Below are 17,305 nucleotides of genomic sequence, written 5' to 3'. Positions count from 1 at the left end.
CCTCCACACACCTCCCCTTCTCCCCCACACACCTCCCCTTTCTCCCACACACACCTCACCTCCCCCCCACCTCTTCTTTTCCCCCCCAAACACACCTCACCTTCCCGCCCCCCACACACACCTCACCTCCCCCCACACACCTCGCCCCCCCCACACACATCTCACTCACTCCCCATACCTCACCTCCCCGCCATGCATCACATCTCCCCTTCCCCAACACCTCACCTCCCCCACCTCACCTCCCCCCCCACACCTCACCTCCCCCCACACCTTGTATCTGAGGCAGCAAAGGGTTAAAATAGTCCTGAATTTGCACAGCATTGGATTATTAAAGCATTCTGTTGCCATTAGTTTTCTCCCCAAATATTACATTATGTGGCTACAAACATTTTGCTGGCACTGTTCATGGTATATAACATTTAAGTTTTGGCCAACAATGTGCCAGGAGATTTTTTGTTGCCAGAATTCATCCTTAGCATGTGGGCTGCAGGAATTCCATCTGCTCTCAGCTCATATATTCCTGGAAAAGTGAAGAATGCTAACTGGAAAATATACCGGAGGTAGAAGAGGCCTTTTTAGCATGTTATTCTAGGCCCTTTCGCCCATACTAATTAAGTGGTACGTGTGACGGTGAAGAGGTAGCCAGGCTCACTAATAAAGATTAAGCCTGTTGGTTACCTCTGATCCATGTTTTGGGGGGCAGGAGTGTCAGCTCTTGGACCCAACTGTTGTAAAAGCATTACCTTTAATTGCGCGACTCACCCCTACGGGTCCCTGCTTCAGCACAGCCCAGAAAGGTAAATGGGGCATAGGGATGTGGTGTCCCTGAAACAGTCAAGGGGTCCCTAGGTTAATGGGGATACCCAGTAAATGCCCAGGTCACCCAGAACTGGTATAGGGGGCTGGGGTTACTCCAATCATCTACAAGGTGCTGAGAATATTCTCACGCCTTGGCTTGGCCTATAGCAGTGTTTCCCAACTCCAGTCCTTGAAGCAGCCTTGATTAAGATGCTAGTTATAGTGGCTTCAGTGTGGTCCATATTTAATGGTGCTATTCCATAGGACATATTCCATTACCTTACAGCAGGGGTCTCAAACTCCGTCATCAAGGGCCACCAGGAGACCAAGTTTAATGGATATCCCTGCTCCAGCACAGGTGGGTCAATCAGCGGCTCAGTCATTTTGAGTGAGCCACCTGTGCTGGAGCAGGGATATCCTTAAGACCTGACCTGTTGGGATTCCCTGAGGACTGCAGTTGGGAAACACTGGGCTACTAGTATAGTATTTTTTGAATTAAAAATCAGAGCTATTATAACCCCTTGCGCCTATTAGATAACGTGTTTTCCTGTGTTCTCTCAGGGTCCTAAAGATTCTCAAAGTTTTCTCCAGATTCTAGGATTCTAAATTTCAAGTCTTGAGCAAAAAAATGGCTGCTTCAGCTAAAGCTGCCTGGAATATTGTTATCAGGGGAGAATCCTTATAAAGATTCCCTGCTCCTAGCAGAGTCTAGCTTTGTACCCCAGTTTCAACTAAGGGTGTCTTTTTGCTGTAGTTTGTGTATCATTGTGTGTATGCCTTTTCTTGTGAATAAATTTACACTTTATTTCATTATCTTGTTTTGCTCAATGTATGATCCGGAATAAAAAGGTGTAAATTGCTTGGTCTCCCGTGATAGTGCTATGTCATAAAACATATTCAAGTGAGCGGATCATAAGGAGTATTATGGCATAGTTCTCCTCATGAAATCCCGTGGGTTAATAGCACCTCGATTTATATGGACAAACATTAATATTTGCAGATGGCATTGTTGCTATAAGCTGCATTAACCTCAACAGTGAATAGATCGTTATTTAAATATTCCTACAATGTCTTTACACTCCCCAGCTATATACACCTGTATATATATATATCCCTTAAATAATAACCCTAAATTGCTCTCTTCCCCTGTAAGTAAAACATACATAATACTTTTAAAACATACCTAAGCAAACAAGGTACAGATTATACATGTAGAGGTGTTCCCCCCCGGCCCCTTGTACCTCCGATGCGGGGGGAGATCGCGGGTGCTTCCAGGGACCAGCGGCAGACCCGCCGGCCTTTCAGAAAGGTGGGGGCCGAGCAGGGAGCGCTCCGGTGATCCGGAGGTTCCACGGCGGCCCGGTAGTGTAGGGCGCCGCCATCTTTGTTGACTTGCGCATGCGACGTACAGCGGCAGTGGCGGAGGCTCTCAGTTAGCTCGCGCATGCGCAGGTGAGGTGCGCGCGAGGCGGCCAATGGGAGAATAGCTCCCAAGAAGACTACAGCCCCCAGCGTGCACAGGGGCTAGGTCAAGTGGTGCCAGGGAGCCAATAGGGTTGCCCAAATCCCCTGCTGATGGATTTGATACTTTTCGCGCGCTGAGCCTACGCTAGGAGTCAGGACCAGGAAGAGCTAGGGGTAGGAGGTGGGTGCAGTGGTCTGTGACCCGCTGCATTAGGCCAGCAGCCCCATAGGCCCCAGTTAGGTCCTGAGCCACATTAACAGCTTGTTGTGGTATAGGGACAGGCCCTAGGTAGGGACTCTGCCCCATTATCTGTTTGGTAGTCAGGGACACAGTGCTAAGCAGTGCAGCCCTGCGAGCTGGGTTCTGGGCTCAGAAACCCACCAAAGACACAGAGACTTACGGTGATATTATCCACGCCGGAGTTCACCCCACGCGGTGGTGGATGACGACGTTGGACCGGACGGAATCCCTGTGGTAGTCTGCGGAACCCGGGGCCGGAGCCCTGGGCAGGTATCATTCTACAAGTGCACCAACATTGTACAGCGACGCAAGGAGCACGCCTAAAGGGCGGGGGTATCACTTGGGGACATTTACATGGTAGAGTGGCCAAGAGCCCTGTATAGTAAATTTGGACACGGTGTAGGGGTACACTGTGGTTGGGAAGGATAATACTTTCAACGAGAGCAAGTATTGTTAGGATCCATATAGAGTATAAGTATACTTATGTGCTTGTGTTCAGTAAAGACCGTTCTGTTTATACCAGTGAGTATTATTGTGTTAGGTCCTGAGAGCGACTCCTCCCGCTCCGTCGGGATCCCTCCCAGGTGGAGGCGTTGCACCACGAGATATTGTGATATATATGTACCCCAGGCTCTCCATGCAGAGGCTTAGGCTCCTGAGGGCCACACAGGTAAATAAGCACCAGTAGCATCTGTATTCACAGGGAATACCCGTTACATACACTTTCATCCATTGTAAAATGAAGTGAAGCTATTAACACCATTATTGTAGCTGCTGGCATGAGGAGGAGTGAGAGAGGGCATCCAGACTTGTCCTGGGCTCAGTGAGTGATGGAGCCTGGACATCTTTGCCCTGTGGTGGTGGGCAAACTCTCAACGTTAAGTCCAACCAACGCCAGCCCTCTGCTGCTCCTGGAAGATCCCCTGTATTACTGCCCCAATCTTGCTGCTCAGCAATGGCCCTTCCACCTGCAAGATGCCACTTGGGTATCCTCCTAATTAAAAACAACCCGCGGTTCTCTGAATATGGCCTACTTCATTTTACAAACACACTAAGGCAAATGAGCATGAAAACTCTTCTGCTACGTTACTCATACAGAAGTACTCCCTATCACAAGCTCAATGTATACCAACATTTTATTAAATATGAAAATATCTTGATACCTTTCATGTCTTCCTGTTTCAAACCTACTGTAAGTTGGCTTTTTCCCTGCATTCAACTGTTTTGAAGCAGCCTTGATTAAGATGCTAGTAATAGTGGCCTCAGTGTGGTCCATATTTAATGGTGCTATTCCATAGGACATATTCCATTACCTTACAGCAGGGGTCTCAAACTCCGCTTCAGCACAGGTGGCTCAGTCAACGAATGAGCTCCAGATCACAACCAACCCTAATACCATCCTAGCCCCTGTTACTAATTTCAAATACCTGGGCATATGGTTTGACTCCCATTTAACATTTGGGTTGCACATTGATACCCTTACATCCAAAACCTATGCCAAACTAAGTGTACTTTATAGGAACAAATCCTCCCTAAGTCTGCTAGTCAGAAAGCGCATCACACAGCAGATGCTAAAGCCAATGATAGACTATAGGGACATAGTATACGGCTCGGCACCCCAAACTTACCTTAGCAAACTTGATACCCTCTACAATTCAATATGCCGGTATGTTCTCCAATGCAACTACAACACACATCACTGCGAAATGCTCAAAGAACTAGATTGGTCAACACTAGAGTCTAGGTGCAAAGTTAATCTTTCCTGTCTTGCCTTCAAATACTTTCTGGGCAAACTACCCGTCTATCTGAACAAGCTCCTCACCCCTACCACATGCAGCACTTATCATCTGAGACCTCACTCCAAAAGACTGTTCATGGTCCCAAGGTTCAAAGTATCCGGCCATCCTCCTTCTCTTACCGTGCACCCCAAAACTGGAACAATCTACCGGAGACTCTCACAGGCGCCACCAGTCTAAGTTCTTTCAAAACTAAAGCTGTCTCACATTTTAACCTGGTCTGTAACTGTTACATACACCTATAATCATATATTATCTTTAACTGTGCATGCAATGTCTTGTATACAATGTATAGCCCTGTTCACTTATGTAACTATGGATTTGTAAACCTGTATTTGTCATCATAACTCGGTGCCCAGGACATACTTGAAACCGAGGTCACTCTCAATGTATTACTTCATGGTAAAACATTTTATAAATCAATAAATAAATAAAAGGTTTACTCATTATTGGGTTATTTCTAAAATAGTAATGAACACTGGATGTTTTTAGATTTTCTGTGTTTGGAAGTAACGTCGCCTTGAATTCTGTAAAAATGACATGAAAATGCCTGTTACCCTCCCACCCACCACCCCCAAGCTGCAAGTGGGATCAGCGTTGCAGGTCTCTCTGGCAGCGCAGGAGTTAAAGTACAGGTCATGCTTTTTTTCCAGCTGCTCTATGGTTTAACATAATCTAGCTCAGTGAAGTCACATGTTAAGTCATTTGAGAGCTATCAATTACTCATTGTGGAAAGGAAAAAAAAAAACCCCCAGTCACTTGTACGCAGATTCACATCTGTGAAGGTGACTGAAGAGAGATTCGCAGTCCGCATAAACACAAGCTCTGGGGAGGAATCCTCATTTGCCCCGGACTGTGCTGCGTGTCTTGCACAGTCTGTCACGTGATCTTGTGTATGCTGTTTGGAACAAGAAAGCAAACTCTAACGAATAGGGGAATTCTAAGAAATAATAAAAAAGAAATAATAAAATGTAAAAAAAGTATTTATTTCGTTCTTCTGCAAAAAAACTAAACGGTTTTAACATCGATAGCGCCACAGGACGCAGCATACACGATGTGAGCTGTATTACATTAATGAGCTCGTTAGAGGTTTGTTGTGCTATTACTCGGCTGTCACAAACGCCATATACACTGTTAGAAATATAACTTTGGCCTTTAGGTGCTGCCTTTCTATGAAGAAGAAAGAGGGAAGCAAATGACTTGAATTAGAAAATGCTTCTTGCTGGAACAGTGCCACCTGGCTATTGTTTTCAAGTAGGGTTCGTCATACTGCAGGAATCCGCCACAGGGGCAAATCCAGCTGGAACTACGTACCGGGAGGGTTCTTGATGCAAATCAAAATTATGGCATTCCACTGGTCTTTAGTAAAAAATATCAAAGGCTTTAATGCCCGGAAGACTGACGTTTCAGTCCACAGTACATTGATAAAGGTTCTAGTAAGGACCGAAACATCGATCTTTCCAAGTATGATGTACAGTAGCTCTCATGGAGACAGTAGCATTGATATCACTGAAACTTAGGTGTGTAGAGGCCTTTGAAGGTTCTTCCACTCAACATCAATATCTGCAGGGGCATACATTGCCTTTTCTTCATCAGTGGAACCACACATCTCACACAGTATACACACAAATGTTCCAGTGTCCTATGTGGGGTTCACACTTTAGAAGTCTAGATTTGTATATGGAATTGAGATCAGAAAATGTGTCATTCGTAGCCTCCGTTTTAGAAAGTGCCAGAAGGACGCTGGCTCCATCAAGCAGCCTATAAAGCCAAGAATGGTCTCAGAAAGTATAAAAACAGAACTCCATTTAAGAACTGGTGTTTTGACCTCTGAACGCGGTGGCTCTGCATTGTTAATATGGATGTACCTTCCAAACCAAACACAAAAAAAGTTATATTAGGGAGAAGTTGACAAAAATCCTCCACTGTAATGAGAACAGTTCAGACACAAAATTATTCAAGAGTGCATCCAAGTTTCTCACGTAGGTTCGTTAAATCTGTTAAAGTCTCGAAAACATCATAGTGTGTAAACCACAGGTGTCAGGAGTCTGAACCTAACAAGAATATAAGCACACCCAATGTGTCACGATTCTCATCCCTCTCCAGGAATTACCCTAAAGCTCTGAATTAAACAAGTTGTATAACCAAATAGAAGCTTCAAAGTACATCAGCTTGTATACCTAAGTAAGTCAATATAACTTGCACGCATGTTCTCCTTCACAGGCAGTTTTCCAAGTTTCTTCTTTATAGATCAAAAATTGGAGATATAAATGCTCTTATAGTTTTCAGGAAAGAAACTACACCAGACTTCACAAAGAAGAAACCTCTGTTAGTGACATTGAGGGTGTTTCTTTGGTCAATCTGGTGCGGTTACTTACCCAGTGCAAATCTGGAATTTATTTGTGTTAAAAATAGTGTTTTATCCCAATTTATTTAGAACAAACCAACAGTCATCAAAGGTATCACCATGATGGGATCTTCAATGGCCAACAGGAAATAAGCGGATACTATCCACGCCTGGATACTAAAGCTTCATATCACATTCTAACAATAACCATAGCCAGTTATTGCCTGGGACATAGTAAAGCAGATGTCCGGAAAGTGTGGTAATAGGACATGTAGGGGAGATCTTCGGGGCGCAAAGTGGAGCAGTGAGTCAAAACCGGTGCAAAAGGCATTATTTTAACATATCTTTTGGGGAGTGGTTACAGGAGGGGTTAAGAGAGGAGATTGTCAGAGCAATGTAACGTGTCAGAAGTGGCACCTGTAACTGGTTGAGTTTTTCTCTCTCTCTGCGTCAAATAAAACTGCCAGGTTTAAGTGACGTTTCCGCTACACCCAAGAGATCTGCTCCAAATGTGAGAAGCAAGATTAGGAAGATTCATACATGTGTCCCTGGCACGATGTGGCCAAGGTGCACATATGTACTCCATGTTGTGGAGGAAATTGGACCACGTTGAAGCATGTCCACCATAGAACAAGTTTGGGTAATGCTTGTATCCCTTCTGTGAGATGGGTGCTCTTCATCAAGAACATTTTAAAGACACTAAAACAAGATTTTCTGGCGTGATCATTAGAGCATGGCCCAGCTCGATCCAATTAATAGAAGCCATAGTTTACTTAAACACATCGTATGAAAGAGTGGCCAATTACAAACACTCAATTCTTCATCCGTTTCCCACATCGAGTGCGCACCATGGCCCACAATTGCTAAGTAGTGCTATTCTGCAAGGCACTTTCTTTGTACTGGAAGACACCTTGCAGTCCATTCAAAAGTCTTATGCAACAGCACCGCTTAGTAAACACGGACCTACGTGTTGAACATTTTCATCCTGGTCCCATACGCTGTAACAGCAAAATGTAAGACTGTAAAAGGGGAGCCAGCGCGGTAACCCTTGTATTGCAAGCATGTTATCGCTAAAAGGATCCTGTTATAGTATAAAATGTTACACCAGGGGGGCTCAACTCTAGTCCTCAAGAACGCCCAAAAGCTAAGATTTTAAGGATATCCCAGCTTCAGCACTGATTGAGCCACCTGAGCTGAAACTGGGATATGCATAAAACCTGACCAGTTGGGGGGTTCCTGAGGACTGGAGTTGAGCCCCCCTGATCTAATGCACAGGGCGGTGAAGGTACAAGCTTACAGAAAGTATCAGAACAGCTTGAATCAATGATGTCATTTCCTTAGCGAGATAAGGGATGAAGACAAGGAGACAACTAGTATTAAACACTCCGACCAATAGGTAAAGGCAATTATAACTCCTTATGATCATATATGTACTGACCGGCAACTGCTATTGTTGTTGAACAGTTTTCCTTCTGGCATGTGCCCATTGTTGCAGTTAGAGGTGACGTGCGTATCTCACTGTTACCTAGCAAAAGATAAGCATCACATGATTAACCCCCTGTCTGTACCAGAGGCGACTGAAACTAAAGATAGAAATCAAATGTTCACAAACTAAATGTAGAAGAACTGAACTCGTCGACACCTGTTTGGCAGTATTTGGTCATGTGGTATTCCAACAAACAATGAATGGAAGATAAACCCCACACTACACATTCAAGATCTCAATTAAATCTCTTCTGGTGACATCAGGATGAGAGATGATTCTTCCCGGCTCCCATCCTTGGTGGGTTTGTGTCTATCGGACCATCCTTAGTAATGCCGTGAGTGTGCTCAGGTCTGACAGCCCACCACCTCTCCGACTTAACCCTGGACCCCAGACTCTCTGCAACTTCCTCACGGAATCATTTCAAAAGCTCGTCAGCTTTCCCTTTAGCACAGGGGGTCTCCACCCCAGTCCTCAAGACCCCCAAAAAGGTTTAAGGTCAGGTTTAAGGATATCCCAGCTTCAGCACAGGAGCCACTGATTGAGCCACCAATGCTGAAGCTGGGATATCCTTAAAACCTGACCTGTTGGCGGGTCTTGAGGACTGGAGTTGAGATCCCCTGCATTAGAATAACCTGTAAGATTAGTTCCCTATATTTCTGCATATCTAGCAGTCGCCGACGATGAAGCCACTATCCACTATTCATGTAAATAAGGATTGCGATATTGCCTGAGCACAAATCACAGTAGCGTTTAAATGCACTTTACACACATTTGCCTTCTTGGTTCTTAATACAATAGTGTTTAAGATGTTAAATGGATTTTTGGCATTTAGCTGACCCCGTGTTCTGATAGGGCACATCAAGATGTGTGTAAGTTAAACGGGCACAATTGTGCTAACCTCAATTCCATGAGTCCCAGTGGTGCCCTCTAATCATGGCGCCCACTCATCAGACTCATGCACGCCCGTCTCTATTGCAGAAAATGGTTGGTGTAAACCTATAGGATATCATGTTATTATGGGGTTCTATTTCTCTGGGAATTACTGATCAGCGAGGTCAGTGGCCTCTGGGAACCGGTCTTCCCTTCCTCGTAAAGATTTAGACCCGTGTTTTCTAAGCAGTGCTGCTCCATACGACGCGTTCTGTGCCGCAAGACACTTAGAAAGCGCCAGAACATGTCTCATGGAGTTTCCTTGCTTAGTAAAAATGGGCCTTAAAGGCGCCATTTTCTTTACATAGGATTGAAGCAGGACGTCCCCGGAGCTGAACCCCATTCATTTCAGCTCCGGGGACCCCATGCTTCCCAAGATACTTACCTCCATAGCGGGTGCCGGTATCTCAGTGGAGTTTAAAGCTCCTGGTCACATGAGCCAATAGGAAGCCACACTGGATGACATCATAGCTTCCTATTGGCCCGCAGGACGCAGGAGCTTTGAAGCCGCCATTACGTGAACCTACAGCAATCCCAGCCGGGACTGCTACCGGCGCCCCCTACTGAGGTAGTATAAAGAACACCTTGTTTAGATTGCCTCTTTAATCCCCATTCATATGAAATGGGCTTAAAACATCCCGAGCAAGGGAGGGAGGGATTCAAAGCATATTGATTAGGGGCGAAGTCTACAAAATCAATCACTTTATTATCCATTTACAAAAATTAAAAAAACGAATGTTTGACAAATGATTTGCCTGCGTCATCTCTGTACTACAGGATGTTTTATCCTCGTTTCAGTTACATTATTACGCAGGTTTCCCAGTAAACCCCACGCCAACATCTTGTAAAACAAGCTTTCTCGTCTGTTTTGGGACCTAGAAGAAAATGCACCAAGCCAAGAAAAATCGTCACGAGATTCTGCTTAGGAAAAAAACCTCTCACAAGACCGACGTGTTGTTCAATCATCTGTAGCTTCAAAACAACTTGACCCATTGGTCGCCAGAGACCTGAATCCGTGGGTCCTGCAACTGGCTGCAAAATGCCAAGGGACCCGAGAAATGGAAGAATAAAAAAACCCACAAATAAATTATCGTGCAAATATGTTTCCACTGGGGTGATAACATACGACAAGTGGGAAAAAGTGCACTCACGTTTCTCCAAAAGAAAAAGCGTGTATCTACTACACGGCACATGGGCTACGAGGTCCGCAGATTCTGCTAGCCTCCTCAATAGCTTCAGTAGCTCATAACGTAGAGCAGGAGTAGCCAACTCCAGGCATCTAGAGCCACCAGCAGGTGAAGTTTTCAGGACATCCCTGCTTCAGCACAGGTAGCTCAATCAGTGGCTCAGACTGATTGAGCCACCTGTGCTGAAGCAGGGATAGCCTGAAAACCTGACCTGCTGGTGGCCCTTGAGGACTGGAGTTGGCCAGCCCTGAAGTAGAGGAAGTCCCAGAAAGAAAAAAAAAGAGCAAACAATATCGCACAGACGATACCAAAAGATATTTGTAAAAGTTTCAATATGAGAAACATTAAAATGCTCACTTAAACTGTTTCCATAGAACAAACACATGTGAGTATAAAAAGGCTCCAAGCAGGACAACGAAGCCATCGCCGCTGGCCCCACCTTCTCCCACTTTTCGCATGTAATCAGTCCAGAGGAAACATATTTGCCCGATTTTTTGCATGTCTTATTCGTCTATTTCTTGCTCACTTGGAATTTACGCTCCCCGAATTCTGAATAAAACTTCCATTTGGAAGAACAGGAGCAGCTCTGAAGAGGGTTTTTAGAGTTGCAAACTTGATCACATACTTGTATTATTTATCCCATTGATTAGATATATCACTATTGTATGTTTAAATCACGTTATATCTATCCGAGTACATCTGACAAGTCACAGTACTGAAATACACGCTTTTGTTTGTGAACTGGCTGTAAAACCTTATTTTATTACGAGTGTTTTTTTCAGCACCTTCCTCTCTCTGGGGAAATGATGCAAAGTAATTAGGCAAGGTACTAATGATATCTATAAGTCCTCTTACAGCTGCGGGGGCAGTTCCCCGTTAGGCTGGGGCCATAGAGGGTTGAGCCGAGCCACGCTGACGCTGAGGCTCGCCTGCTGAAATCTGCGCGATTTCATGCCCATGCAGGCGAGCCAGCGGGCGCGATCGGAGGCGGGGGGAGACTGAGGGAGGCGGGGCAGTGACATCGCTGGGCCAATCGCCCGCAACGTGTCGACGTCACGGCGCCGTGACGCTGACGCAGCTCCGCGCTGATTGGATGTTTTCAGCCGACAGCGCGCTGAAAAACAGCTTGACTGTCGGCTGAAAACTCCAGCGCCTCAGCACGCCTGCGGACGCTCGTGTGAGCCCCCTCTCAAGTCATCCTCATTGAGGATGCAGGGGCTCAGCGCGGAGCGTCCACACGGCTCAGCGCGGCCTGTCCTTCTATGGACTCGGCCTTAGGATGCTGCTGTTTCGTATTTGATAGCGGCAGCAACAGGAAATCCAGTTTCTTACCCAACGCTCAGTGATCCTTTTCTCTACGCAGAACGCTGTATGTTCAGTGAGCTAGAGGGGTGGGAGCGGCTGTGCTGGTCCCCTCTTCCATATAGTAACAAAGGAGGGAGAGGGAGTAGGTGACATAAAGGACGTTGAGAGGTTCGAAAGCTTGTAACATATCAACTATTTCTTGGTCCACTAAAAGGTATCATACCCCCTACTCCCTCTCCCTCTTCTGTTACTACATGCTCAGTGAGGAATTTAAGGTTCACAACGAGTTGTACTATACTTCCGTACACACTATTTAGGCTATTTTCTTTGTCTGCAGCTTTTCTTCCTCTAGAGCAGGGGTCCTCAACTCCAGTCCTCAAGGGTCACCAACGTATGTCTTAAGGATATCCCTGCTCCAGCACAGGTGGCTCTATCAGTGGCTCAGTCTTCGACTGCAGACTTCGATGACTGAGCCACTGATTGAGCCACCTGTGCTGGAGCAGGGATATCCTTAAAACTTAATCTGTTGGTGACCCTTGAGGACTGGAGATGGCCACTCCTGCTCTAGACCATCGATGGGCAACAGGTGGCCTGGGGACTGCATATGGCCACCGATCGTTGGCCACCCCTGCAACCTGCTCCCCCTCTCTCCCCAGTGAAGAGGGAGTGTAGACATTGCTGCCATGGACCATAGCTTCTCCTTAGCTGCTTCATGACAGTGATGATAAATACTACTGTATACCGCCCCACTCCTCTCCTGTGCCAATCACTGCAGTAGTTCCCGGTGTAAGAAGAAGAGTACAATATTCGTCAGTGCGCCGGCATAAAGTAGATGAGCAGCGGGGGTGGAGAGAAGCTACGATCAGCGCCCTCTGCACGGAGGAAAGAAAGGCACAGCCCTTCCGAGTCCATCTCCCGCCCCCACCCCCCCCACGTCACTCATGTATATAAAATGTGTGTGTAATGTGCAGCCCTTCCGAGGGCTCAGGGGTCACTTATGCCCCGTTGGAGTAAATCACGTTGCCCACGACTGCTGTAGCAAATGGTGGTATCATGGATAGAAAAGAAGTATACAGTGTATGTGCCTGATGCTTAGGCGCCCCTATACAAGGAGATCATCTGAAATGGTTGTGTAACAAAACCCTTCAGGGTTTGCAACAGTACAACGTTGGTGGCGGGTACAGAAAAATATCTTGGATTATAGAAGGGAAGTAAAAATAAACTGAACCTAAAAAAATGAAATGCTGTACATACGGTGTGTGCTCTCATTAACACACACATTGTGACTTTTGTCTAAGGTTTGGTAATTAAAGTTTATTTAGCAGAAAAAAGAAACACCAGCTGAAATGCCAAAAATAAGTAGCAATGGTTCCCTAAGAGGTAAGCTGCCCATCTGTCAGTAACATGCCTCCCGTTCCATCATTCTGGCGTATGTTTGTATTGTCCACTCGCAGGCACAGCAATCACCGTGCAACATACAAAGAATATGAACCTCCGAAACATGGCACTTGTCTGCACAGCATCATTTGGGTCAGTGGTTTGCCACAATCCTCAGCTGTGGGGAATATCACGCTTCAGAGAAGAGGGAAGTAATGATAGATTAGTCATTAGAAAGTTTAACAATACCTAGGTCAGGAGATCGAATTTTCAGCCTGTCCACCTCCATGATGAAGTCATCTTTCAAGAAGAGGAATCCAATAATGGAGAACAAGTAGACAAGAATCAGGGCTAGCACTGCCGTCAGGATAATAGAGCGTCCATTTCTTGTCACACTTTTGATGACATTTAATAAGGTTTCTTCTCGGTAAACCAAATCAAACAGCTGCAAAGAGAAAACCAACTGATTAGCTTGTGCAAAGAGAAATTCCAACCAGCATGCAAACTATTATTACTTATTATAAAAGGGCAATATCTCCAAGGACAAAAATGAAACTATTGCAGTGACATGTTCTGCAGGTTATATCGGTGTGACATGTGTCCTTTTGTACAAAAATTAGACACCTAGAGGTTTTATTAGTTAATCTAAAACATGACGAGCTGAAATGTTGGATCTGGTTTGATTTCCTCTAGTTACTCCCTTTTGTCCTATGTGTTTTAACAGGCCAAGCCCCCTTACCTTATTTCTATTCACCCCCTAACAACTGAAAGGATGTAGGAAACATTTGACTAACAAAGAGCTTTCCAGTGTCCCAATTAAAAAAGGAAAACTCTCAACTTCCGAAGAAAGCAGCGGGGTCTTTGCTTGAAACATGATCCCATTTCTTTAAGGAGGCCAATGACCTTGTTTGCAGAATGTTGCTGGGGGTCCGTTAAGAGGGATTGCACCATTGTACAAAGGTATTTTTGCTTTAAGGAAATATAACTTAAAGTAACTCAGGCACATACTGTTTCCAGGTCTGCAGCCAGCCCCTGCGCGCTGCTATCAAAGTACCCAGCACTACAGCTTCTCTTATCAGTAGTGGTTTCTATGGGTTAGGGGGTAGCATACTCCAGTCCTCAAGAGCTACCAACCGGTCAGGTTTTCAGGATATCCCTTCTTCAGCATAGGGGGCTCAATCCATGGCTCAGTAATTGACTGAGCCACTGATTGAGCCACCTGTGCTGAAGCAGGGATATCCTGAAACCCTGGTAGCTCTTGAGAACTGAAGTTGGCAACCCCTGCTATAGGTGGATTGTTATTAGTTACTATTGAGCGGATCCAATCATGTTTTCTGGGTATCTCCCTAATGTTAAACAAAAGACGCTTCAGACACCTGGAAACGTGCAGCCGTACAGTTGTACTGTACCGTATATTGCTCATATGTAGCCCAATCCATAAAGAGTTATTTAAGGAAAGGCTTGAAAATAAGCGTTTAAAAGCCATTTCCGTGCATAAAATGGTGCTACGAAAGCCACGTTTCTGTTTGTGGTGTGTGGATTTCTGTGTCCCATACTCACCAGGAAGCTGTAGAAGAATTCGTGCACAAAGAGTCCCAACATGCAGACAATGACATAGACCACATGGTACAAGAATGCCATGTCCATGACGACAGCCCGGTAACCTCGAGTGAACGTTCCCCGGTTCCCGACAAAGCTCACCAAGAACACCACTTTATTCCACAGCTATCGGAGAGAAGGAGATCCGATTACAACACGGTCCTAGGGACAGGAAGCCTTTGGGCCACATGTAGAACTGGTATACACGCAGCAACCACGTTTTGTGTCACCACACTGAAAATCCCAGAGAGAGATTTATGGCGGTGGCATCCATGCACCATAACATGCCACCAGATCACAGATGTGCCACGAAACTGCCACGGTTCAGAGAACCACATTATTGCGATTTTGTGGATACATTGTTGCGTATTTTATTTTCGCTATTCAAAATCCATTAACTGTGGCTTAAAAGTGTAATAATTTCATCCGAGACCCTTCAAACAATGTCCTATTCAGGAAGCATACAAATGCGATAGGCTCTCTGTGCCTGCTCTCATATTGCATAATCCTTTTTATATATACTGTAGGCCACACTTTGGGAGGCAGACGGTTATAATTCCCCCTTCTTTAGTGCTCTACATTTCCGTAGAGATCCGAGAAAAATATGCATTTTGTTTACAGAAATGCTACTTCAAAAGTATTTCTAGGTGAAATTTGCACAATAAGTAATCATGGCAAAGTGTGGCAGCATGAATCTTTCCTTAATGTATAACCACAGCTTGCTTTCTCTAAGTAATACTGCTATAAAGCACATACATAGTATTCCAAAGGTAAGGAGCCGTTAATGTTAATGTAGACAGCAGCATCTTAAAGATACAGAATGCATGCTACAAAAGTCATTTTCTGTCTCCCCGTCCTCATTTATTACAGTACGGAGTCTAGCAGGGTATGTTATCTTTTGTTTCACCAAGGAGGAGAATATGATTGGTAGAATGCTTTGAGGCCGCGCACATCACTAAATCAGACGTAATTATACATTCCATGTACTTTTTAACCACACGTTATATAAAGTTACGGGAGATAAAAAAAGTGACAAAAAACTTCCACCGTAAAGTTACAACAAACACCCCGTGTGTGAGCACATTCACGTCCCAAACTGGCCTGCGCCCCTGCTTTCCCCCCACTATCTCTTAGCATAGTGTTTCTACTGCAGCCAGGGATTCTGGGTAATCACATGCAAATGAGCACACAGGCTCACCTTTTGCCTATTATCCACGGTAGGCTAAGAGATAATGGGGAAGGGCAGGGTTGCAGAGCAATCTGAGACATGTGAATGGGCTCACAGGTGATATTTTTATTTGCTGTACACTGGTGGAGGGATTTTGTCACCTATTTAACCACTATAATTTATTTTGTGTGTCATTTAAACCATCCCAGCTTCAAATTATTAAAGCCACTATAACCCCCCTCACACACACTGATGAGACCCAAAAAGAGCAAAAAAGCTGTCTGTGAGTAGTTTTACTGGCTCTGCACTTCTTTAACCCAGGCTGTGGTGACAAGCTGTGTAATACAGCACACATACGCTGATAGGGATCCATGTTAAAATGAACAAGAAGCAAAAAGGTGACACACTGTGTGCTCATTTGCATGTCATTACCCAGAATCCCTGGCTGCATTGGAAGCACGGTATGCTAAGAGATAATGCGAAAAGGCCGGAATGCAGCCCTGTCTGAGACGCGAATGCGCCTACAAGTGATATTTTTATTTAATGTACAAATTCTTGTAATAAATATGCACTGTGACAACTGTGAAAACTTTTCTATTTTCCTTTAAGGAGAGCAATGAAAAATGCAGGTCTCAAAATCAGATAACGACACGTTCATATATTATTTCCATATCTGTTCTTTTTCAGTGGTTATTGCGTTGTCCCTAGCTGCACATTAAGCCTTTCCCTCATTATTTAATACATGCATGTTATCCGTTATCAGTCTAGGAACTTGGAAACACCGACAACATGATACATGGAAACATGGAGGCATAATATGTACGGGGAGTGAAACAGTCAAGAGCTTCCCATCCCTTCACTGATCAACACATTGCAAAGCAACCTTAAGCACTGAAGGGATGAAGAAGTCACCATGCTGGTTGGTTAGCAGTAACGTCTCGTAGAGTAGGTCAATGGTCCCTTGACGACAGAAGCCACCAGTTGTTCTAGTGGTTGGTATCTGGACACATCTTTGCTAGAGTGCCGGTAAAGAGAATATAACCCAAAATAACAAGGAAACGACGGCAATAACAGAGCTTAGAATGCAGATAATGGGTTACTTACATTCGCAGCGCCGAGTAATATAAGTGTCGGTCCCAGCCCAATGGTATATATGGACCGTAGCATTACAGATACCAGGAACGGTCGAATACCAAATGGCTTAGGGAGCATAAACAGCATGGCGGTACAGATGGCCACCGCTATCCATAGAAGGACAGAGATCAATGGAGAAAGTGTCCCTGAAAAGGAATAAACAGAACGTCAGGGACCACAAATAGATACCATAGAACATAGAAAGCACTTGGATAGGATGTGATTTCGAGCACTGCGTGACCCGAGGAACACAGCGTGCTATTGCTCCTCTAATCTGGTCTTTAAAATATATTCTGTTAGGCCAATGATGAAGTAATATTGCTGAAATCAGTATACTGCTGAAATGACTATATAGCTGAAATGGACTGGGGGGTCTCTGGAGAAGGATTGAAGGCAATGTTCTGTTTCCATTTTGTCTGTTATGTTTTTAGTCTCCAGTTTGTGTGTAAGAGTGAGTGTGTGGTTTGAATGTG

At 44.9% G+C, this 17,305-nt stretch overlaps 1 protein-coding gene across 6 annotated transcripts in view; it reads right to left on the bottom strand.

The window, feature by feature from the left end:
* The window catches only part of ITPR2 (inositol 1,4,5-trisphosphate receptor type 2), a 317,011-nt gene that overhangs the window by 23,074 nt on the left and 276,632 nt on the right, over nt 1-17,305 (bottom strand). For 5 of the 6 annotated variants that reach the window (XM_075602844.1, XM_075602845.1, XM_075602846.1 and 2 more), the window contains 4 exons: nt 16,803-16,978; nt 14,492-14,656; nt 13,181-13,376; nt 8,085-8,171 (listed from right to left, as the gene is read on the bottom strand). In XM_075602844.1, coding sequence (XP_075458959.1) covers nt 8,085-8,171; nt 13,181-13,376; nt 14,492-14,656; nt 16,803-16,978 — 624 coding nt within the window. The remainder of the gene's footprint in view (nt 1-8,084; nt 8,172-13,180; nt 13,377-14,491; nt 14,657-16,802; nt 16,979-17,305) is intronic. The other variant, XM_075602849.1, reaches the window with a different exon arrangement.

Source organism: Ascaphus truei, chromosome 5, assembly GCF_040206685.1.
Source record: "Ascaphus truei isolate aAscTru1 chromosome 5, aAscTru1.hap1, whole genome shotgun sequence".
Lineage (NCBI taxonomy): Eukaryota > Metazoa > Chordata > Amphibia > Anura > Ascaphidae > Ascaphus > Ascaphus truei.
This window is presented reverse-complemented; position numbering and strand designations above follow the sequence as displayed.